Source organism: Schistocerca gregaria, chromosome 4, assembly GCF_023897955.1.
Source record: "Schistocerca gregaria isolate iqSchGreg1 chromosome 4, iqSchGreg1.2, whole genome shotgun sequence".
Lineage (NCBI taxonomy): Eukaryota > Metazoa > Arthropoda > Insecta > Orthoptera > Acrididae > Schistocerca > Schistocerca gregaria.
Window position 1 is genome coordinate 328,398,583 of NC_064923.1, and position 26,489 is coordinate 328,425,071.

At 36.6% G+C, this 26,489-nt stretch overlaps 1 protein-coding gene across 24 annotated transcripts in view; it reads right to left on the minus strand.

Moving 5' to 3' along the window:
- Positions 1 to 26,489, minus strand: part of LOC126268007 (protein phosphatase 1 regulatory subunit 12C) — a 319,893-nt gene that overhangs the window by 124,879 nt on the left and 168,525 nt on the right. For 8 of the 24 annotated variants that reach the window (XM_049973411.1, XM_049973415.1, XM_049973407.1 and 5 more), the window contains one exon: positions 12,711 to 12,866. In XM_049973411.1, coding sequence (XP_049829368.1) covers positions 12,711 to 12,866 — 156 coding nt within the window. Of the gene's footprint in view, positions 1 to 3,358; positions 3,473 to 12,710; positions 12,867 to 19,585; positions 19,712 to 26,489 lie in introns of all 24 variants that reach the window. The other 16 variants (XM_049973403.1, XM_049973409.1, XM_049973413.1 and 13 more) reach the window with 3 other exon arrangements.

Consider the following 26,489-nt stretch of genomic DNA (forward strand, 5'->3'; position numbering starts at 1 on the left):
ATCCTGAATATAAGACAACCCCTTCCCCTCCAACCCTTTTTAAGAGTCTCCTTGAGCAGAGCTCATTTTTAATATATTCTGATTACTCAAAGTTACAAACTGTTTTATTGACATTAAGTACCTGCCTAACCCTTAAGCATTATACCTATTTTAAAATAAAGGCTTTTCTGATTGACTACATTTAAAAATACAACAAGAAACCAAAAGGAATGGTTTACATTAATTTTTACTGTTAGCACCTTTTTCACTTACTAAACATGTTGTCTGTGGTATCATCATTTTTAAGCACCGCCCTCATCCTAACAGAACAGTTGTTAAGTTTATGTCTTTATTGTCACACATATTTCATGGTTTCTTCCAAATACGTTGTGATATCCGAGGTTGTGATTATGGTGGAACCAGAAAATGCAGCTGTTTTGCTGAATATGTATTGGGTTTTGCTTCAACACTGACACGAGAATATTACGCACTTTCTTGCTTCCTAATATACTGTCTGCTCGCTGCTCTCTCAACAGCTACGCAGAACCAGCATCTGACACACCCTCACCGATTCCTGTTTTCCCTCATGATCAGTGTCAACAACATCGTTGTAGCAAACATGTAAGTATACTATGGTCCCCATCTAGACAACCACAACTGGCCCCTATCTAGATCATCATATGCTGAAATGTACAACACCATAGCTCTGTTTTTGTCCAATTTTAAAGTCAATTCAAATGGTTTCAGGCAAACTACAGCAGTATAGCTTCTCCTGGTTGGTAGCAAGACAGAACTTGCTGCCCATTCAGTACTCCACAACCTACTTCTCAATGAAGACTGTATCACTCTTCCCTCTCCAACCCTTCCAAAATGCTGTGCTGAGCAACTGTGAAATTTAGGCTGCAATATCTTCTAGGGTGTAGGTCATACGCAGCACCAGTAACTAATACATAAAGACTGCAATCACAGTTCAATAAAATCATCTTATTTCCACTTGCTCTGTGATCTACTGACATCTGTTGGCACTACCTCCACAAAGGGTCTTGCCATTGTAATTTATTCTTGTGATAACAATTGCTGACAGTTTAATACTTTTTTTAAAAATTATGAATTAATTTTCCTTCCTGTTTCCTACATTGTTAACCAGCACCATGAATGTTGGTATACAATATCCACATATGTATGAGAACTTTTACTGCAAGCAGAGCAATAGGTGGTTGTTGTAAATAGTTTATAGTTTCTCACGTACTGTTTGCACTAATGCCACGTGAGTCAAATGTCACTTGATTGTACGATCAAGGTCGATACCTTATAAAGCACTTCGGTGTATTAGGAGATGTGTAACCTGTTTGAGTGCGAGTATTGTCTGCTTTCCAAATTCAACATAAATCTGCATATGACCTCCTTAGCCCAAGATTGATCAGTAAATGTAAGAAATACGTATATCAAACTATTAAACAGTATAAAAACATTGACCTCTACACCAATAGTTTAAGATGTAAATGTAAGACAATCTCGTTGTCTTCGGACAACGAATGGGGGGAAAACCTCATCTTATAATCGAGTAAATACGGTAATAAACTGTTTACCACTTCTGCTTCTGTATCTGAAAACAATGACTGACACACACACACACACACACACACACACACACACGCACACAGAGAGAGAGAGAGAGAGAGAGAGAGAGAGAGAGAGAGAGAGAGAGAGAGAGAGAGAGAGAGAGAGAGAAAATCAGACATTCATCATATATCTCTGTAATTTTAAAGATTAATTACTTATTTACACCAAAAACGACAAAAAGATAATGCAAGTAAGAAACATGCACAACTCTTGATACACATGCATACTACACTAGCGAGACTGGTAAACCACACAATTTGATTGATACATGGCCATCAACACATTGGGCCAACCCTGAAGGACTAAAAGCACCTGTTTAGCTTTCATACGCATCACAAATGTTTCAAAGTAACAACTGTGAAGGGCTACAAGCACTGCAATATTAAAGCTGGAATATAGAAATTAAATATTTGGGGGGGAAAAAAACAAACAACAGAACACAAGCAATTAAAGCTAGGTCAAACAGCTTTATAATTAATTAAATGACTATCCACTAATCAGCATTTGCTATTTTTCTGATGAGAAATTTTAAAGCACTCAAGAACAAACATAACTGTAGATAGTTATAAATTACAATAAAGATAAACCTTGTCGGCCATGGAACTACAGGAGAAAGGAAACTCACAAATTGTTTAAAAATTTCCAATTATCTGTTATTAACAAAGAATATTTGAGGAGTTGTTCCATTTCCACTTTAAGTGGAAGTTAGTTCTTTGCTGTAGTAAACTATCTGAGCAATATAATGAACAGTCCCTACTTATTTTGAAATACAAAATATCAAATCAAATTACTATTGGATTTTGAAAAATTTCTTTCCACCTCTAACCATATGCCAGAAAATTGACACTGTCTAGAAAATACAAAAGAATAGTTGGATATGCAGGACCAACATTAATACATTTAATAAATGCCTCACATGGATTTAATTAATACCGATGGGAGTGATCAAAAATAGGCCATTTTTTAAAAGTTTGTGGCTGGAAGTATATTTTTTACAATTGAGACTGATGAATAGTTTACAGTGAGAAAATAATAATACAAACAACTTGTTACTGGTTACTTTCAATAAAAAAAAAAATTATTAAAAACTAGTCTTACAACTCAAGAAAATTGCTATAAAAACTAATCAAAAAACTCAACAATTAATTTCTTTATATTACTCCTGACAGATCACAAATAAATTTAATACCACTTGAGAACAGAAAGGGAGACAGTGATGTATGTTCTGCCAATGAGGTGATCATTGGAGACTGACTACCAACTCAGCAGGAAAATATGAGAGTATTCATAATTTGTAAATCTGCCTGTCAGCGAAGAGTGATCCATAATTATAAGAATTCATACGTCAATGAAATTATGTTGCTCACTTCAGAAATCACATTTATATTGCCCTATATGTTACAACAAGTATAAAGTTAAGTAAATTTAATAACGGTCTAAATGAACTAGATGCCCGCCATGTCACATAATATTATTATTTTCTTATGTGAACCATTTCATTAGATGGCCAAATGACTGCAGAAGAAATTACTGAAATTAGTATTAATTTACAGTGAAAAACCACAAAACAAAAATAATGGGCATGCATTAGAAAAAAAATCACTCATTCAGCATAAACACACATGACCTTAGGGAAGAGTGATGAGATCTACAAAGAGTTGTTACAGAAATGATGTGTAAGAATATAGGCAGAAAGCAAAGAAAAAACTGAAAAGCATCCAAGTGTTAGTGAAAACTGACGATGTGAGAAACGCACTTGAAAAAATTTTTAAAGATGTTCCCTGGGCTTAGCTTACTCCCACCGGGTGTTGTGGGTGTAGGTGGTGTTGGAGGACAAGTGCTGGCAGCACTGTCCTTTGGAGGACTGAAACTAGTGAAGTTAGCAATTCAGTGAACACAGTACCTTATTTAAAATCTGATGAACCACACACAGTATAAATTAATATCTTAAAAACATTTTCCTCAGTTAACTGGATAGCACAGTACACATTTTCAGTGAGCACAAGGTGTTTTATTCTCTTTCCCCCGTTGTTCCCTCAAAAGAATAAATTTTTATTCCCAGTATGTCGCAAGGAAGAATCTTCTTTCTGTGTGAGTACAATTTAAATAAAAAAGTGTCCTGATACAGGAAAACATTCTGCAATGAAAACTTGCCAAACTCGGATACATAATTAAGTAACAGTGTACCAAGAACAGTCTGCACTGCAAAACAAAATGACTTTTTTTTAGTTTGGCGAATTTTGTATAAAACAACGTAAAATTCATTATCTCTAAAAAAAAATAGTTGTACAGAGAAACAAAAATAACTTGTACCAAAAAATAACAATCTTAGTAAAATATCAAAATGCATGGTCCTGTTATACTCTAAAGACCAAAAGATCCATGCCACATGGTTCAAAAGTTACTTGAAACAACTGCTGCAAATTTTCCATCACTCTAAGTGAAGCTAAGAGCAAACAATCACAATTCTGCTAAGTTCACACATTTATGTACATTTAAATTACTACAACATTAATCATATAATTCACATGATCATAAAAAAAGGGTAATGCGACTAATCTGTGACAGCCAAGTAATATCATTATGTTAGCAAACATGTGCCCACCCAATGACTATTCCTTACTGAAAGGACCTTTGTATTTGAATTGAGTGTGGAACTTTTTGATTTCCATGCTTCTAAGATAAGCCTGATGTAAATAGTCCTCATATCTTCATTTTGAAATCAAGTTAAGCTATTTTCATTAACTGTTATTTCTAAGCGACATAATTTTGCAGTAGATGAAAATGTTAACTTCCTCAGAAAATTTTTCCACAACACACCACATGTTCCATTTCGAGTAAGGGTTTCCCCCACTGTTTTACAGCACATTTTAATGTTATGTCACTCAGCAAAGACATAATATGAATATAAAAATACTACTAACCATTTCATGGAATTGTCACTCAGCAAAGACATAATATGAATATAAAAATACTACTAACCATTTCATGGAATTTTCCAACGAAAACATTAGGCATGCAAACATTCCATTAACACAGTTCAAGTCTAAAAGTTCCAATAGAAAAAATAGTTTGGACAGAGCAGTAACACACAGTAGTGATACATGATTTGGCAGTGATATTCAAGTACTGTGCTTTTAATGGTCAAAGTAACTTTTCACAACTTTGCAGTTGCAGTATAACTGCCTAAAGCTTTCAGAAGTGTCATGACCCTAAACTGCAATGACATTCTATCTCTACCATCACCACTGCCACCACCAATCCGAACAGAGGAAGGATAGCAACTAGAAGATATATAAAAACTTGCTGTTTCTGTCTGCCTTCAAATCTCAGAGCATCAATGGAAACAGTTTGTCTAAAAGGTTATATCAGTGATGTACCTAACATATACAGGTAAAATTTGTTGTCATCAGTATTCCTGTAGAGGACATAATATGAAAATCCTATAAGGTATGTCAGACACTTTGTCAAAGGGAACCATGTAGTCAGCAGTAAACATATGGAGTTGAATAGTAGCCAATGATTGAACATCTCTTACAAAAATGCTTTCAGGCTTGAATAGTTATAACTACACAAAACGTATTATATTAGGCAAGCCAGTGATCACAGGAGGATTATAATCAAACTTACAAATGCTCAATAGTGTTTGTAACGTTAGTTGCCCAAAGAGTTTTGTTGGTGTTCCGTAATTTTCATAATTCTGACTGTGATAAATTGACACTGACATGTTTATTTTAGGGATGCCAGTGCAGGAGTACACACAAATTAAGTAAAAATTTGTGCAATTCACGCATTTATTTACACCATTAAGCTGACCTCCAAATGTTCCACTATGCGAGACCGTGTGTGCTAGATAGGTCAGATTTGAAATTCTACTTTCTAATATTTTACTGTATTATTTTCTCATAATCTTTCCATTACTTTGTCAATACACATGCATAGCGTGATATTTGTGTATTTCTAAACATTTATGAATACTGTAATACTCTTAATTTATAGTTAACCGTTAACTTAATTTGTGCTTTCTACGAGGGTTGGAACTTTAATAGTGGCAACTATTTATTTACAGCTCCTACAAAATAGATACGCGTTTCAAAGTTTTTCTGACATTCAAAGTAGTCACCAGTATTGCGTTAACCTGTTGCCAGCAATGTGGAAGTCTTAGGATACTCTTAGCACTGCCAGTTGTGTTGACAGTTCTAGCGGCGCAGTCTATTGCCCAACGGATGAGTAGCAGTTCCGAAGCAAATGGCGTGAAGGGTTTCCTTCAGTTTAGAAATCAAGTCAGGGGAGTGGAGTAGGTGGTATAGCACATAGCACTCCCATCAGTCAAACAAATCAGTAACAGCTTGCACTGTACATGCCTGAGCATTGTCCTGCAAAACGATGGTCAGGTCCTGCAGAAAGTGTCATCACTTCTGTATCTATGCTGTTCATTTTTGGAACACAACCTATGATCAGCAGAGACACAGAAGTGATGACACTTTCAGCAGGACCTGACCATCATTTTGCAGGACAATGCTCAAGCACATATAGTACAAGCTGTTACTGATTTGTTTGACTGATGGGACTGCTATGTGCTACACCACTTACTGCACTCCCTTGACTGAAGCCCTCATAAGTTGAACTCTATTTCTAAACTGAAGGAAACACTTCAGGGCATTCACTTCAGAACTGCTACAAATTTGTCGGGCAATATACTGTGCCACTAACTGTCAACACAACTGGCTCTGCTAAGAGTATCTTACGACTTCCACATCACTTGCAAAGGATTATACACAATGATGGTGACTACTTTGAAGCTCAGTAACTTTTATCTATTTTGTAAGAGCTGTAAATAAATAGTTGTTACTATCAAAGTTCCAACCCTTGTATAAACTACTGGCAACAGTATCCTTGTTCAAAGACAAACATTCTGCAATCTTACTGTATATGTCAATGATTCTTCTACAAAAACTTTCATCCGTTTTTGACAATCTTCACAAGATACAAGTGTTTTGCCTAATTTATTTTGTAATTATTTTACATTTGAGATTTACAATTACTGTAAGTACCTAATGGGTTGTGTCACAGTTCTGTCTTATACTAGCACTGCATATTGTCTGTTTGTCATAAATTAACACTGTTGTCGAATTTGTTAGTGTCAAGAACCACAAAAGGATTCAAAGGAAGAGTCAATTATATACCAAGTTTTTCTGCTGCCATAACAAGTATCTCGCTTTTGGCTGTTAATCGCCTCAGTTCTTAAAGGCAAATGGTAATACTTGTTTATGAAACCACCAATTAAAAGAAATTAAGTAAGCTTAGTTTAAAGTTATTTGTTTACTGTTCTGTAAAATACTACACCAATCACAATGCAGTTCCACTGTGTATACTGGAGTTAGCTGCTGATCCTAAGCAGCTGGAAAGCTGCCCCAACTACTGTCAAGTGATTCGAAGCTGCTGCAAATGGATGTGTCAGGAGGGCTATCCTATGAATATGGTCTCCTCTGCTGGAAGTATAGGATCTATCAGTACTTGAATGTCAGTGGCATATCAGTAATAGAATTAGCTGGCCGAGGGTGGGGGCGGGGGAGGGGAGGGGGATGACACCTAAACTGAATATGAACCAGTGAGACTCACTTGCTGGGAAATGAGCTGTCAGGCAAAAGCAAAAGGGTAGGGTTTATTAACAGTCGTCAGTTGAGGCATGCGGCAAATAATGGTAACCCTAAGGGAAATGGCAGCAAGGGATGGGAAGGAACACCAGGTGCACTCAGTGCATGTGTGCCAGGAGGCCACATTCAACTTGTTGGAGAGGCTATTGTGGCAGCCTCTGAAGAAACAAGATGTAGCCAACTGCGGATTGTAGTGCAAATTGTTAAAAATGATGCCTATATTCTGAGCTCCAGTGACTGGCAGAGAAGGGTGAGGAGACCAGCCTTGTGCATGGAGTTTCAATAAAGCTCACAGTTTGTAGCGTTGTTACCAAGACTGATTGTGGCCCTTTGGTTCTGAATCAAGTGGAAGTGCTGAACCAGAGACTTTGAAAATTCTGTGACAAGCTAGGTTGTGACTTCCTGGAATTGCGCCATAGGGTTGGATACTGTAGGGTCACTCTACTCAAATAGCTCGCTGACTGTGGGGTTCACACATGGTCATAGTTTCAGAGTAGGCAACTCTCCAACTAGTCCAAGAGACCCAGAAATATCAGTGTAAGATCCAAAGAAATGACTCTCCCACAGGAAGGTGTGTTATAATCCTAGTGGTTAATAGCTAAGAATTCGCAACGAAGTGCCAGAGTTTGAAGTGCAGAAAGCATTAAAGCTCATACATTACTAGGTACAGAACACTGGTTACAATGCAGAATTCACAGCAGTGATGTTTTTGGAGAAAATTTAAGCTTGTAGCACAAGAATAAGATAAAGGGAAATGGAGGTGGCATATGTATCACAACAGATAAGAAACTCAAGTCAACCAACATTGAAACTGAATGTGAGATTGTTTGGGCAAGACTCAGTATTAGAGGTGAACATAAACTTATAACTCTAGCTTCCTGTCGCTCATAATTTTGTTAGTGGTCAGGACGACAAACCATCCTGTCAAAATTTACAAGATGTATTCTTTGAAAATTACCCACAACAGGTAGTTTGAAACCCCACCTGTTATGAAAATATATTGGATCTAATGGCAACAAATAGCCGTCACATCTTTGAAGACATTCACATTGAAACTGTTATTAGTAACCACGAGGTATTTGTAGTTACAAAGATTAACATAGTACAAAGGGCAAACAAAACAAACAAATATTTATGTAGAGTGTACCAGGAAGAATGTCCAATATTGAAGGACATGACAGGAATGAGCATTTGAACCAAAAAAAGTCTAGAAAATAAGGGCTCCAAAATGCATACTGTAAAGAGCTGTGAGCACTACATCTTCAGTACTGTCAAACAAATTTCTTCCATTGAACAAGAGCTCATAGCTCATGCATTTTAAAGCACAGGTCTGTTCGACTTAACCCCCCCCCCCCTCCCCTCCCCCAGAAGAAGAGTTTATAATGGGATGGCCTTCCCATGATATGTGGTTACTGTAAAGAAACTTCAAAAGAAAAAGTGGCAACTGTATAAAAGGTGCAAAAATATAGCTATATATACAGTGTTTCTGAATGGAACACGTTTAGCTTTACGAGGGCAATGCATGAAGTGAATAACTTACACGTCATCATCATCATCGAAGGATCCTCTCAAAAACTGAAGTAATTCTGGTGTCTATATGTTCACGGATGACACAGTAACAAACTGAGGGTAGCAAGTAAAATCAGAAATGCTTGCTTAATTTTTTAAATGTTCCAAAGGTAAATCCAGAGTACTGCCCAGATTGAATTCTCATGCCACAACAAGGCTTTGAGGAACTGATGACATTGTTAAAATTGAACGAAGCTCCAGGGCCTCAGAGTGTGATGGAACTATCACATTCTATACCTAATTTGCAGCTGACATAGCCCCTCTTTTACCCATAGTATACCAAAGATACCATCTACATGAAAGGTAGCTTAAGTTATTCAAGAAATTACTTTCTAACATCCTTGACATCCCTTTGCTGTAGCATCTTAAAACACATTCTGAGCTCAAACGTAATGAGGCATCTCTAACAGAATTACTTCTTCCATGTCACCCAGCATGTATTCTGCAAATATCGATCATGTGAAACCCGAATCATGCTTTTCCCTAATGACATTCTGAAAGTTATGGATCAAAGCAGTCAGATAGATGCAGTAATTTTTATTTCTGAAAGACATTTGACACAGTAACAAAATACAGTTGTTACCGAAAGCACTAAATGGGGTATCGAACAATTTGTGACTGGATTGAAGATTACTTGGTGGCACAGCTACTGATGAACTTTAAACTGAGATGTGCCCCATGGAAGTGTGTTGGAACCTGAGCTGTTCACATGGTATATTATCGACTTTACAAACTATAGTAACATCAGACTTTTTGCAGACGTAGTTATTGGTAATGAATTACTGTCTGAAAAAAACTCTGCAAATATACAGTTGGATCTGGATGAGAATTCAAAGTGGTGCAAAGATTGTCAACTTGCTCTGAAAGTTCATAAACAAAGTTTTGCACTTTGGGGGTGGGGAGTCTAATATCCTAAAACAACGAGTCACAGGCTCAATCGTAGGTAAACCAGGTGGCAAACTGTGGTTCATTGATGGAATACTACAGAAATGCAATCAGTCTACAAAGAGGAATGGATAAAAGACATTTGTGAGACTCACTCTAGAATATTGCTCAAGTATGTGGGACTTGTGCCAAATGAAACTAAGAAGAGAGGTTGAACGTATACAAAGAATGGCAACACAACGGAGACTGTCACATATATGCTCAAAGGGTAGAACTGACATGTTCTTGAAGATACACACAACCTGTTCATTGAAAGCCTTCTTAAAATGTTTCTAGAACCAACTTTAAGTGATTAATCTAGGAATGTGGTTCAACCCCCTATGTATAGCTCCAACAGCGATTGTGGAAGTAAGTTTAGGCTAGAGCATCTAAGTACTAATTTTTCTCATGCTTCATACAGGAATGAAATTGAGAAAAGCCCTAATGATTGTCACCATGCACTTCACACTTGTTTGCCCAGTATTGATGTAGATGGTCCACTTTAGGAGCACAATAGAGCAGCAAATCTGGATAGCATGGATTCAAGATGTCCTTGATACACTTCCGGAGGTAGATGGCCTCAGAAGTCTAAGCACAGATCATGCAATTCCCATCAATTGCGAGCCAGCAGTTTGCAATCATGTAGCTAGTGCCTGATAATGTTCCAGATGTGAGCCTTCATATGTATTCTAAGCTCTAAAAGAAAAACAGCTGTGCAAGTACTTCAACAAATTTAAGCGAATCAGTGCTGAGACAGATAATTCACCCAAGTACACTGTATACTGCAAACAGGTGACATTGATACAAGAAACAGTAGTTCAATTTTTTGCTCCACAATTGTGTCCCTTATATATATCAACTGAACACTGATCACAATCTGAGTATACACATAAAAAATATTCTCTCCTTAACTCAGAGTAGAAGCAACTTATTGTAGACACAAACTGTTTGTTTGATTACAAAAAAGTTACAATGACTTTGCCCCCAAAGTGAGATAACACTCGTTATTTAGTCAATGTAAGTGTGTTTCAGAAATCTATCATTTTGAAAGAGATTACAAATCAAACTTGAAAAATTATTTAGTTCATGAAAAGTAATTAAATTGCTTTAACCAAATTATTTTCAAATCTGCCAGGGATGTTATTGACACACTACTGAGCTTCTGTATAAAACTTGTCTGTAACTTAGACAATCATCATGGGTGAAAGTACACAATTTCTAGTTAATTTGAAAATGATCCTTGACCAAGTAAATTAATAATACTGTTCTTTAGTTGTCAAGTAATTCCATGGCAACAGATGGGGAAATGAGCTTTTAGGTAAACCACAAGGAGGTTAATATGACTAAGCAGAGATCAGTGTACTGATCGTTTACCTTAAAATGGTTAAGAAACCATAGAATGTGGGCAGTGTACACAACCGTGGAAACAACATAGCCTCATATTATTATATTCCCATAGTTGAAAATGTGTGGGCCCCAAATACCAAATCAGCAACACAGACTGGATAGTTAAACACGGGTTGTGCCGTACCACACAAATATGTATTTCCTTAAGACATCACCTGCAGGACAGTTGGGATGGGGAAGAGTGTATTGTTGAATTTCCCACCAAGTGACTGCTAACAAGGGGCACAAACTTCCCCTCGTGCATTTTCTATTTGATTCATATCTACAGAGTTTGTAGGAAATGACTAGGACTGCAATATATGTAAACAGGAAGATAACTTAACTTTGTATGGCTGCTAGTATTCAAAGAGCCCACTACCAAGGGAGTAAGCGCTTACTTTTCTAAGCGCAACGTCACTGGACCGAATCACACGGACTGTACGTTTTTCCCCATTCTTAAGTAATTCTAAAAGAATTTATTACGACTGTGGAAATGAACAATATTTAATGATTCATTTATTATGTTCATAATCTTTATCTGGAATAAAAGGGGAAAAGTAAGGAGATTGGAAATAAAACAAGGATACAAGAAAGCTTTCAATCAAATCAGTATACTCCTCCTATTTACATTATTGCATCTACGTTTACGGCAAGTATAATATGTAACCTATGGAGACCACAGAAATCATGATGATACTGATCACAGTAGAAAACAATAATTACTGTGACATACAGCAAATGTATGGAACGCCAAATACTGTTATAATGAAAACTTATTTCCAAAATTGTAGAGGAAAATCCAGTATTTGTTAGATATTTATAACTTGCACAGTCATAGTAAATTTGTTATTAGAACTACGTCGAAATTAAATGAAAGTACCAGCAGTAAAATTAGATCCAGAAACCTCACACTTATGAAACTAAGTGCTTACACTCAGCTCCGGACTACATGAACACTAGTGACTATTCAAAATACATAAGCACGCCAAAAATTTTCAAATTCTATTTTCTAGAACACAGCTAATAGTTATGTCTTCTTGTTGACATGTGTTGAAGTCCTAAATGTACCCTACACACACTGACAACATGAAAACTCAGAGGCAAAGTTTGTATGGTCCCCTTATTTGCAGATTTCACAACACCTATGTTAATTCTTGGAGCAACATCACACACCTCCAAGCAAAATCCTAAAGGCAATTGCTTGCAAAACATTTTTGAGAATGGTCTTCACCTTTCAGACCTTTTCACATATCTTAATGGTATGATCATTGCAACTGCATTATTTTTCTATCAAAAGCAGTATCACATCATGACAGCCCGGTGATTGCGTGGAACACTTTTGTGTCACATTCAGAAAATTCTTGTTCTTGGAATACATTTTGACAATCAAACCTCAATGATCATCCTGTGAGTCTCATCATTTTTAAACTAGTGCAGATTTATCCATTTACAAAAATAAATGAACCACATCACCATCAAAACGTCATGTTGACACGTAATCCTATTTGAAACATCGTAGTTAAATATTTTCTAAAATATTACCACAAAATAAACGTGTAATTAATACTCTACCTTCTAACTTGGTTAGTTGGTAAGGGACTGTTGGCTACAGGAAGAGATTGCCTCGTTGGTGAGGTGTGAGTGGTTATTGTGGTTGTTCCTGTTGTAACAGCATTCAAGATATCTGATACTGGGGAAACAGCATCATCAGCTTCTTTTTTAATACCCCTGAAACAAAACAAACTTTTATATTGGTCTACAGGAAAAATATAAACAAACAGTGGAACTGAAAAATCAACTGACTGACATGAGAACTTGCAATTGAAATAAACCAAAGAATTTGGTTTGAACATTTATAATTTGCTCCGTATGTATGTATGTATGTATGTATGTATGTGTGTGTGTGTGTGTTTCTCCTAATGTGTAAGAGCTAACTGAATTTAATTTTTATTGAACTGGACAACTGTGTCACTGATGCTATGTCGTAGAAAACATAATAAAATACATGGAACTTACACTAAGGAAACCAAGTATTAAAAAACAAGACACAATAAAAGAAAATTACAATATACTTCAGATTACAAATCTTAATAATTGACAATGAAAATAGTGTGTCAGCTACAGTCAATTAATAGTAAATATTCCATCCACAGATTTTGTAAGGGGAGAGGCGTTTCAATAAATGGGCATGATAGTAAAGAGGGGTTGGAATAATGAGTATTTATAAGAAAAATTTATGTTAATGTGGGTCAGTTAGCTAATAAACTGTAACATTCCTCAAGTAGAAAGACGTCAGTTAAATTCTTTTGTTGGTGGTATGTACAGGGAGATATAATTTTGTATGGCAGTAAACATTGTTTAAAGATGGCAGTGAACATTTGTGCATACATGTCAGCAAACCACATCTTTCCAACAAGTGGTATAGTTTCGAACAATAATGAATTATTGAGCTGGGGAAGCAGCACAATGACCATCACAAAAGACGAGAAGTACACGAAACACAATTTCCACATTGCTCAGTGCTGAAAACACATGGATGGCTTCCACTTCTGCAATTGTAAAAGCAAATCAGCTAGCTTAGTGCTTTACGCCTGATCGACAGCATGCCATCTGCACATCCTGCACAGTCAAGGTGAATAACTTAGGGGAGGTAGCATCTCATTCTATAAGGCCTCCTTTCACAGGAGACATTCCAGTGATCCAGTCAAAGTATTTTGCCTCCAATTTTAAGCACCACATGTGTAGACACAGAGTGGCATTAATAAAGAATTTCAAGGTTTTCATTTCTTTTCAATGAATTTTAGAGAAACATGAATATCAAATGATGTCATCAATGATAAACAATAGCTCAACCCGAAGTGAATGATCCCACATGTTAGTTATTTGATTCTGGCATGTGAACAAATTGCAAATCAAGACAACAACTACTAGAGGTTTCAATCAATATCTGACCATTAGTGATACAAGTTTCAGGCGTATTAGTTTTATCTTCAGACTCTTATCTCTGACGGTTTTACTCATATTAGTAACTAATGACTGAAACATGAAATATTCATAAAATCTAATCAGTGATCACAGTGAAATGTCAAACTTTGTACCATACAGCCAGCCAGAGATTAGCAAAGTTTAATGAGAAATTGTGCAGTCCTAAGGGCAACACTTATCACTAACGTAAATAAAAAATTGGCTTTTCTGTGAGATGTTAATCCTAACTCAGAACTATCTGCACATTTGGACACCACATTGTAGTCTGTGGTCTGCGAGTATGAACATATTTCTCATACATGTAACATTTCCTTAATCACTTTGTGAGATACTACTATTTCTTCATAGCCCCAAGAGAGTGGAGTAAGTTCATAAGCTAGCTGATTCACAGTTCTGTACAGTCACAGGCATACATTCATTCAAATTACACATGTAATTGCTCTGACCACCTCTTTATAGAAGTCCAACAAATACTTTTAGTCCTTCCAGTTGAATAATGAATCCTAAACTGAAGCATTATGCTGCAAATTATTTCTTGGAATAAAAGGCTGCAAGCTGCCGAACACTATCAACCGCTATGTGCATAGTTAACGCCACTGACAAAAGCGATATGCTCAGGTGGTTTAAGATGTTTACTAGAGTGGAATCTAACATTAAAGACAAACAGTGCAGCAGGAGATGATTAATTGCCACTAAACACACACACAATCAGCATGTGAGTGAGCTGATTTGCATTGAGATAACTATCACCATCACAGGTATCCTTAAAACTTTTTCCAAAAGGGAGCAAGATTCTAAAAGGGAGCAAGATTCTAAAATCCCCATTTTTGATATAACAGATTCATCGAATGTGGAAATGTGTCATGTCACAACAACTAAATTTGACAATAAGCACATCAGAAACCACTGATTGATAGCCCCTTAGTATATTTGAAGTAGATTAAATTGATACATAAAGGGTACGCATATTTAAATAATACCATTTTACGCATATATAAGACAACCATGAGTAAGACACCCCCTCTTTTTTAAGAAGCTCCTTGAGAAATTGTTACACATATTGTGACTAATAAGAACCATGTTTTGGTGATATGAACTACCTGACTAAAAATCTTGAAAAAGAAGTTGTTAAGTTAATTTTTATCTTCATTTTTTTGTTTACTATCTAAGCCAGTCATCATCTTCATATTGGATGATAGTTTGATATAACCAATGAGACAAGAAGAGAGGCAATGTATTTGTATATAGGAGAAGCAATGAAATTTATTATAATGATTTTTGGAAGGTGACTATCAACAGCTGTCAAGTAATGTATAAAATGCATGTTTTTTTGCTGTTGTCGCATAGGACCTCCACTCTAGAAGATAATGCAGATAGTGTTTCACATTTGCACAAGCACAGTGCTATGCAAGAGTTGGAGGGGGAAAACAGTGATAGCAGCTTGACTGAGAACTAGATTATTCAACGGGCAGCAAATTATGCCATGTCACCAAACATGGTAATGTGTACCACATACTTTGGCTTTTTCGGAACATCTACCATGTTTAAACTGCAGTTTGCCTGAATCCATTTGTAGTTGGAATTGAATGTACTTTAAAATTGGGCAGCTAATCATTTCTGCAGGAAATGGTAGAAGTCTAGACAGGGGCCAATGAAGTACTTAGATGTTTCGTGCTACGATGCTGTTGACACTCACCTTGACGTATGACAGGAACAAAAGGAGATGTCAGCTGCTGGTTTTATGCAGCCAATGAGAGAGAGAGAGAGAGAGAGAGAGAGAGAGAGAGAGAGAGAGAGAGAGAGAGAGAGAGGTGGAAAGACAGTAAGTTTGGTAGCCAGAGACATTGTTAACATCCTAATGCCAGTCCAAAAGCAAAATACGAAATCTCCCACAGTAACTACAATCTTCTCAGAAATCACAACATATTCAGAAAAAACAACTTCAAATTTGCAACAATGAAGATATAAATATCTCTGCAGTGCTATTATTATTATTATTATTATTACTACAGATAGTGATACCACCAAAGACAGGGTTAGTAAGCAAAAAATGTAAAAAAGAAAGCAGTCCGTGAATTAATGTAAATCATTTCCTTTTCATTTATTTTATTTCTCTTTGTATTATCAAAATGTAGACAATCAACAAATGGCATAAATTTGCAACAGATATACTGTTACATTTTTAGATAAGACACTTTATAGCAATAAAAAGTGTTTGCAATTTTGATTTGTCAGAATGTTAAAAATCAGGTTTTCTCAAGAAGAATCTTTGGGGGAGGGGGGGGGGGGGGGAAGCAAGAGTAAAAAGCATACTTTGATACTGTTCCATACTTTTATGCATACATCTTGACTGCAGAAAAGTACTGAAAGTACTGTCACTTCAAGGAATAAGCACTATCTCCTGTAAACAGTGCAATGAACACAAATACCCAAGATGCATAGTTTCTGCTAAAGTCACAGTATTTTCTATCATGCATGATATGTTAAATCTGCAGCTTAGTATGGCCAAAACCTGTAACCAAATTCCAGCAGGAAGCAACTGCCTGAACTTTAAGCCTACCTCTCGCCCTCCCTCAAAATCTCCTTTGAGGACAGTAAGGATCACAATACGCGATCTTGCAGAAGTGACCTGCTGTTACGCAGCTGACTTTTGAAGGAGAAATCTTAAAGTCTGCTCTGATCGGATCAGAGTGAAGACTTGCGACCCGAAAAAACTTTTTTCGGGTATACCCGCAGGATTCGGGGGGCAAAAAAAATCTGTTGATGGAATGGCACCACATATCTTCTATAACACTAGAGCTTAGGAGTCTACAATCAGTGTCATCCTCACCTACATTATCATCACCTTTAGGACCTAACTAAACTGTAGAATGGAAGACTTTTTCTTGGAGCTCTTTTATTACAGAATTCGTGGTCCACTGCAAGTGCTACCAGCAACTTTTTCTCAGATATGAAAGCTAACTATCCACTCACCATATAGCGGAGGTGTTGAGTCGCAGATAGGCACAACAAAAAGTTTTTCACACTTAAAATGTGTGGGAGAGTTGCATTTGCGTAAATGTGTGTGTGTGTGTGTGTGTGTGTGTGTGTGTGTGTGTGTGTGTGTGTGTGTGCGCGCGCGCACGTGTATGTATGTCTGTTATTGACAAAGGCCACTGGCCGAAAGTTTTAAGTGTGAAAATCTTTTTGTTGTGCCTCTCTGTGACTCAGCATCCCCGCTATATGGTGAGTGGCAACTTTTCTTCTCATAAAGTTGTTACATTCCAATCTGGATTATCCACAGTGAGGGTAGACACCAGCTACAATAAATATTTCCCCTGCATTACTCCATTCCATTGTGGCACTTGTTTATCCTGCACACTGCAACCCCATTTAAAATCAAACAAGTTTAGATGTGTGCACTATACTTACTGTTTGTGAATCATTTTATTGCTGGGCACTCTACCTCTGAATTGGCACAGACTGAACGATTTCTAGTTGTTAATGCTGTGTGTCTAACCAGTCTAACAACTACAACAACAACAATACAGCCTTATGTCGTTACTGCTGAGTTGTGCTGTCAATCATTTTCCTGTTTTGAAGTAAGTAATGGAGCAGTTTGTGGACAACTGCAGTTACTATCTACAACTTGGAGAAGACGTTTCCTTGAGATACTTAGCATTTGTTACGTGTATATCTCACTTTTATCATCAGCAATGAATAGGACAAAGCACAACACATATGTGTAGTGAATGGACTATGTAATGAACCTGTAACCTCCACCAGATGCCACTAACTGGAAATAGTTATTATGAATAACTTACATAATCAATATTAGATTCTTAATAAATTGTGATAATAGTAATGATCTTTTGAAAATAATTTAGTTTCATGACTAAAATAGAATAAAAATCATTTAGTTTTTAACCCACAGAAAATTTCATTTTTCCCCTCAAGGGGTAATTACCCCCAGGTTGGGAACCACTGCTCTAGAGGCAGAGAGATGCCTCTATGAGCAAGGGACCATACAAGAATCCAAGGGTGATTAAAACTCATCATGGCTGCACGACCTTTGGCAAGAAGTCAATTTATCCTTGTTAATGAAAGATTGTTCTTGGTTACAAAAGCATCCTACCCATCACATTGATATATGTGCACGCACGTATACACACATCTCCTCTATATGGGGAGTAGCAACCTATCCTTTTCATAATACCATTTTTATTCCCACCTGCATTTTCCATTGTTTGATACTGATAAATATGTAAGTGCTAGGAGAAACAGTTGTGTTGTGACAAACCAAGTGCATGCAAACACCCATGCTATTGGTTAGCCGCTGTCTGTAAGTACAATCCAATATTACACTTTAACTGGGAGATCAGAGATAATTATTACTTAGAAGCACGTTTTTTCATATAATGATACTCAGCTTGGCTAGATAATCAATAACAGAAACCATCTCTACAATTATACGTCCCTCAACTGAGCTATGCACTCCATGCCACTAACACACCAACAGGGAAGGTAAGTGGGCTAGTGAGGATGATATCTGTTTGTATGTGTGCATCCAGTTACATGTGCTTTCGTATGAGGGAAATGGCCTGATATTCTTGAGTATCTTGTTACAAAATATGCTCAGAAGACATGGGAGAAATCCACTCCCCAACAATAAACAACATCCTAACATGACACATTAAATTTGTTATAACAAGGACACCACAGTAGTTGAATGAATAGTTTGGTTGAAAAAAATCACGACTACACTATATTAACAAGCACCTTCAAAATTCTCTGTGAATGTGTGGCTGATCTAGAATGAATAATATTTGCCACAGCCAACATTTACCCTTCTACTGGTTAATGCAACAATGGAGAAGGATCTGAATATGATTGAATGTCCACATTTTATTTGAATATCTTAATTATTCTAAGAACACACCTGCACTATCCTTCAAAACTGAGAACTGAATAGTGAATATATAGAAAGAAATGCATATACAATCAATTGCTTAGGCTTCCCAAATTCACTCAGAGCAGAAATAGTTTCCACCTCCCTTGAAATGCCTAAAGTTTTGCTTCTTGTACAAGGAAAAATGCCCTTTAAGAACTGTTAAAAGGTTATTTAAAAGAAAGTTTTTATGCACAAACATTATTTTTGCTCAATCAGATGAATGTATTTGGAAGAAGGTAAGATAGTGTTTGGTTGCTCTCCAAACACACATGCAAAAACAAAAAGGAAATACTTTCACTGTGCCAGTAAAATATCAAGATGGCATTTCCATTTGTGAGACCAAGCCCATGTTGATCAGTAATATCCATGGTAATAACATAGATGAATAACATCACCATCACCATTTTACACATACTTCATTACATAGTAAGCATCCCATTCTCACGTAACTGATTCTGCAGTGAGACAAAACTGAAAACAGCAAACTACTGGACAGCTATCAATTCACAGGTAGGGCATATTAAGTTCCTACCTTGAATCACACTTGTCTCGTAGTGATGCAGAACGTGTCGGAAGGGCAGAATCTGAGGACGAGTGTAACGTAGGGCATGAACCAGCTTTTATTCTCGCTTTTAACTCCAAGTATTTGGGATAAAACCTGCATGCGCCAAAACATAAAAATACAAAGCGATTGTGCCGTTAAGATCCAATGCAGGTAAAAATGTAAAGTGTTTTGCATATGCAGCAAACAAGCACAAAGCAGGTTAAAAAAAGGTTAGCACCTCAATGTTAGTACAATTTTTAGATCATGGAATAAGACATAATGCTCTTACTGTCAAATTCATGCATGTAGTATCAGAAGGGACTCAGTTTATAACTAAATGCCAAGGGGGGGGGGGGATGGTTTTACAGGCAAGTATGGCACACATCAATCAAACTTTATTACAGATTGGTGATTTCTCTTTCTTAAAGCACTGTAACACAAATTTCACAATTATCCAATGTCTTCTGTTAGCTGGCTGTTCCACCATTCATCAAACATGAAACCTGGTGCACACAGTATCTTACATAAGTATAATGACATATGTTGTTCTAAGATTAGTGTCTGCAATTTTCCTCTTCTTCCTGCTACAGATTCTCCACTGGCTATTAACACTTCATTTGGTTTGATATGGCTCACTATTCTTTTTGCATGGAATCTACCCTGTTCATCTCAGTGTAACTGTTGCAACAGACAGCAGCAGCAACCTGTCCTATACACTCACATCTAGACCTGTCCTCTCTATTCTCTCTCTCTCTCCACCATGACTTCAGCATAAAACTTTCGCCAATCTCATAAAGAATATGATTAAATAATGAACTTATCTCCAAGATTTTCTTGTGACAGTTTAATATTAAGATAGTGACTGTTATTAAGACTCGTATGGACTGAAGTTCCTACAAAATGTATCAATGGTGTATGAAGGAAACAGTGGCCTAATGCTGTGTTAGTGCTAGAAGATGAAGTGATTAGTGATGTCCCCTGCAAGGAGAGAAATTGCAGACATGGCACAGCAGATTGGATTCACTGATGACAACGAAGAGAATGTGTATGACCTTCTAAACTCTCATTCAGGGGATATAGCAAAGATTTAGTAGTTTACAGTAAGAATAGTAACGATGAAGAAATAGTGATCCCAGGAAGTTCTGCCTGTTAGAAAACTGACAATGAAGAAAATGGCCAAAGCTTTCAGAATGATCTATGCTGCAATGATGATTTTTGAAGAACATTAGCACAAAGAGGTATTGACTGCAACAGTTAAGGCAGAAATTGAAAATTCTCTTAAATGTTACAAATAGTGGTATCGTATAATCAACTGGAAAAGAAGACTACACAGCCAACAAACATTTCTTTGCAAAACAGTGTGACACTTCAAATGAATGTTAAGCACCTAGTGAGAACACTTCAGCCACAAAGGATTTTCACGTAAGGAAATCCTTCATGGAAATTGAACCGTCCATAGCATCATCAGATTCTTCCAATACATATGATCCAGAGGCTATTTAGTATTCAGATGGACAACGAAAATGATTTTAGTTTATTATTGTGTGTTTTCAGTGTTAAATTTTCAAGTATATAAATTCCGCATTAAAATGTGTTTCAGAAAGATGATAATAAGCTATTTTTTGTAAAAATAACATGAAACTCTGCATTTTCCAACTTAATACGAGCATAAGGGAGCACCTAACCCAATATTTTATATTTACATATAAAATGACACTATTTACTCAAATTCTGTATGCATGTAACTATTACATACAAAGAGATTTACCTGTACATCAGTTGCTGATGTAGATAACTTAATTCCACAAGAAGAATGGAATAAAATCACAAATGTTCCTGGAAATGACACATCCCAGGACTGTTTCTTGTGGTGACAATGCTTTGACTTCCACAACTGAGGTAAATGTGAGTGACAAGTGTGAAATTCTAGTGAAGGAGCACTGTGAATTAGGAGGTGGAGGCAGTGGTGGGAGGAGAAGGAGGAGGAGGAGGAGAACATTGCACCATGTTCCACAGCTGCTGTGAAGATACTTGATATGGTCAGGAACTACTTTTCCTCTTTTACTGTAGACCAGTCAATTATAACAAAAATCAGCCAACACCTCATCTCGTGTTTCTAAAACTAACGAATGTGTTCTGTAATTACATATACCACACTCTTTGTTGTGCTTAACTGCAACTCAGAATCTCCACTATATTGTGAGTAGCAACCTTCCTTTTTATAATATTACAGTCCATCCTGGATTTTCCATTGTTAGAAGATTCTTGATAAGTTTGTAACTGCCTAAACATTCTTGAATTATGATTTTTGGATTATTCCTTCCATGAGCCATCACAAAGCCCCTACCAAAGAAAAACCTCTAAGAAAAAATATTTAAGTCCCTAGAAATTCATTAAAAAGGGGTTTACTGTATTTTCTCTCTTTGACTTTTTACAGGAAATCTTCATTCCATACTCAACAAAAGCTTCCAAATTTCTTAGCTGATTAAAATGTGTGCGATACTTCTTGGCAATCATCTTACACATCCTACTGCATGAATATATCAGAAAAGATGCAGGCTTTAAAGCATCTGCAAGTAAATATCCCACAGAATTTCCCAGAACTTCAACAGCAACCGGCGTGTTGGTCATATAATCTCATCACTTGGATAAAGACAGAAATTAAATCAGAATTTTTAAGCTTTGATATCTTATGGCCATCATGTTACAGTACATTATAATTCAAAACCTACTAAACAGTAATACATCAAACAAACAATTTTTGGAATCATCTCACAAAGATGGGACATTAATAATCAGTATAAAGCATGGAACTTTTAGAACTGTTTGAATACTTTAAGATTTATTCATCTCCATATTTTGGATATTTCGAAGAATTCGATTAATTTGATGAGAAACATCTTATATGAAACATACAAATGCAGTTGCTGTCTCAACCTGCAGAGCAGTATAAGTGGTTATTTTCTTCTTGCACTGTATGCCTACAATAACTGTCATTACAGCAAGCATACTCAACACGAACGAAAGTGTACACATCCAAAATTAAGCAAATAATTCTGTCTTATCAAATATAAAGAAGGGAGACGAATTTATAATTAAGTCACTTACCTACATATAATCAAGCAGAGTTCAAAAGTTTTATAGCATGCAGTATTGACATTCAATGGAAAAATCCCAACCAAAATGCAGTCAGGAAAAAGGGAACAAAGAAAGAATATGACAAAGGGTGACTCACAAGCAACACATCACACAAATTAGATGAGAAGCTCATAAAAAAAAAGTCACGGGAATAACACAATGAAATTTTATTTTTGTTAGATATTGTTGAAGAAGAAGAAGAAGAAGAAGAAATAGGCTTTTGGGCCACTCTTTGCACAAAGACATGCAGGACGTGTGTGACCAGATCAGCTATTTGCAACGATCGCACTCATTTCTCATATAATTAAAATATTTATTGACTTTTTGTAATGCTTGTACATCTTCATTGTATGAAAATGAAGCTACATAATTCTAGATTCAGTTTGTTATTTTAAATTAAATATTACACAATGGAAAGTCCAGGATGGAACAACAACAAAATTATGCCAAGGATGGACTGCTACACACCACCCATACAAAGGAGATGTTGAGTCACAGACAGGCCCAACAAAAACGACTGCTATATGTTTAGAGCTTCCGTGTGTGTGTCTGCAGCTCAACGGTGAGCAACAATCTACCGTTTTCATAATACAGAAGTTAATTTTTTTTTTTTGGTTTTTCACAAATTTCATGTATTTAACACTGTTGGGGTTTTTTTAAGCTATATTTAAATCGCTTTCTGCAACTACCAGCTTCAAAATGTAGTACTTTATAAATGAAACTCATTGTACAAGTTTGATACTGCACAACACATAGCATATTTGAGAGATAGCATTCCCTTACTACAGATTACAGGGAGTGAGAAAGAGTGAGAGAGATGACGAGGAATAGAAGTGTACATTTAATTTGGTTGCACAGGAACAGATTAACAAAATGGAAATGACACTTTGGGGAGTCCAAACTGCTCTGTCCAGAAACAGCTACAAGCAGGCATAGCATGTAGGGAGTTATCTGACAACTAACAGAGGTGTTCAAGATACTTGCAGGGACAGAGGAAGAAATGATGATGATATGAAGACCCAACATCCAAGGAAAATGATGTCAAAGGAATGGAAAGATATTGGCAACAGTAAAAGTGAAAGGACTGAAATACATAAAAACTGTCTAATGCCAAAACCACATGCTAAATGGGAATGTATTATACAACAAATCTACAGTAATTTTTGTGAACGACTAAAAAATGTTTTGCACTAACCTCTTAACTTGGAAAGTATGAGGTTTTTTAATGGAAACTTCTTTCTCAACACTCTTTCAATCACAGAAATCGCTACATTGTTAACTGGGTAAAGGAGATACAAGTAACTGGCATTTTCACTCAAGTTCACAAGAGTATTTTTTGTTTCCAATCATAGTTGTCGACTTAGAGAAAGCTTTTGATAATGTTGGCTGGAATACTCTCCTTCAAATTCTAAAGGTGGAAGGGGTAAAATACAGGGAGCGAAAGGCTATTTACAATTTGTACAGAAACCAGATGGCAGTTATACAGTCGAGGGACATGAAAGGGAAGCAGTGGTTGGGAAAGGAGTGAGACAGGGTTGTAGCCTCTCCCCAATGTTATTCAATCTGTATATTGAGCAAGCAATAAAGGAAACTAAAGAAAAATTCGGAGTAGGTATTAAAATCCATGGAGAAGAAATTAAAACTTTGAGGTTCACCGACGACACTGTAATTCTGTCAGAGACAGCAAAGGACTTGGAAGAGCAGTTGAATGGAATGGATAGTGTCTTGAAAGGAGGATATAAGATGAACATCAACAAAAGCAAAACGAGGATAATGGAATGTAGTCGAATTAAGTCAGGTCATGCAGAGGGAATTAGATTAGGAAATGAGGCACTTAAAGTAGTAAAGGAGTTTTGCTATTTGGGGAGCAAAATAACTGATGATGGTCAAAGTAGAGAGGATATAAAATGTAGACTGGCAATGGCAAGGAAAGCGTTTCTGAAGAAGAGAAATTTGTTATCATCGAGTATAGATTTAAGTGTAAGGAAGTCGTTTGTGAAAGTATTTGTATGGATGGAGTGTAGCCATGTATGGAAGTGAAACATGGACGATAAATAGTTTGGACAAGAAGAGAATAGAAGCTTTCAAAATGTGGTGCTACAGAAGAATGTTGAAGATTAGGTGGGTAGACCATGTAACTAATGAGGAGGTATTGAATAGGATCGGGGAGAAGAAAAGTTTGTGGCACAACTTAACTAGAAGAAGGGATCGGTTGGTAGGACATGTTCTGAGGCATCAAGGGATCACCAATTTAGCATTGGAGGGCAGCGTGGAGGGTAAAAATCGTAGAGGGAGACCAAGAGATGAATACACTAAGCAGATTCAGCAGGATGTAGGTTGCAGTAGGTACTGGGAAATGAAGGAGCTTGCACAGGATAGAGTATCATGGAGAGCTGCATCAAACCAGTCTCAGGACTGAAGACCACAACAACAACAATCTTAATCAGTACAAACACACTTGTATATGTATTTCTATTTGTCAACATGTCTCGAAGGGCCATTTGAAGTTTAGACATGTACAATATCACCCTAAAAAGTCTATATAGGGGTGTGCAATCATGTTACTTTGGCAGCTATTAAAAATTTTGTCTCAATCATATAATTTCAATTCAAATCCATATATGATGTGATTTGGTAAAATACAAGGGCAGCAGATATTCAAAATAGCTAGGCTTTGTAAAATTCTCCCCCTGAAACAGATATACAATTTCTCTTCAGTCTTATATAAATGTAATTACTAAACTATGACACACATTCATGTATGAAGAAAGTACGACTGGTGCCACGAGGTGTCACAATCAACAGCATGTCAATTGCAAAATTATTAATAATGGACAATACAATCAATCTTACTTTGTGGGATTAAAATTAAGTAACTGTGGAAAACATTTAAATACAGGCAATGGAATAAGATAACACAACAACTCACCTGCAAACTACGAAACCGCTCACCTATGAACTATGTCCCACAGCCAGTTTCAAGGGAAAATGGACAACATGGAATCAAACAAAAGTGCGACTATTAACAAGGTATGAAAAGATAGATTGCTACTTACCATAAAGAAGACACGCTAAGTTGCACACAGGCACAGTTAAAGATACTTACATAAAGCTCTCGGCCACAGCCTTTATCAGCAAAGAGAAACAAATACCATTCATAGACACAGCTAAGCACATCTCATACACACATGACCACCAACTCTGGCAGCTCAGACCGAAATGCACACCAGTCTGAGCTGCCCGAGTTGGCAGTCGTGTCCATGAGATGCGCTTAGTTGCGTGTATTAATAGTATGTGTTTCTCTTTTCCTGATGAAGGCTATGGCCGAGAGCTTTATGCAAGTATCTTTTTATTGAGCCTGCCTGCAACTTAGAGTGTCTTCTTTACAGTAAGCAGCAATCTATCTTTTCCCACATTGTTGATATTTCTACCTGTAGTTTCCATTGTTTAAAAGTATGACTGTATTTATGCATATACAAAGCATTGCTGGAAGGGAAGTAACATTACACTAATTGTTAACCACTTTTACATTATTACACATAGATACAAAGGACTATTTTGATCCAACTTTCTGTTCTGCTTCGAGCAGTTAGGCCCACTGCTGCTGCCTGTTTGCATCTCCAGAGTGGCAAGTCTTGTATTTAGTTTTTCCTGTGTTTTCACAGTAATATAATATGAAATTTCATGCATGTGTTCCTACTTAAGAGGTTTAATCTTTTGTTTTTAACTGCAAGTATAAATTCAGGCAGCCTGT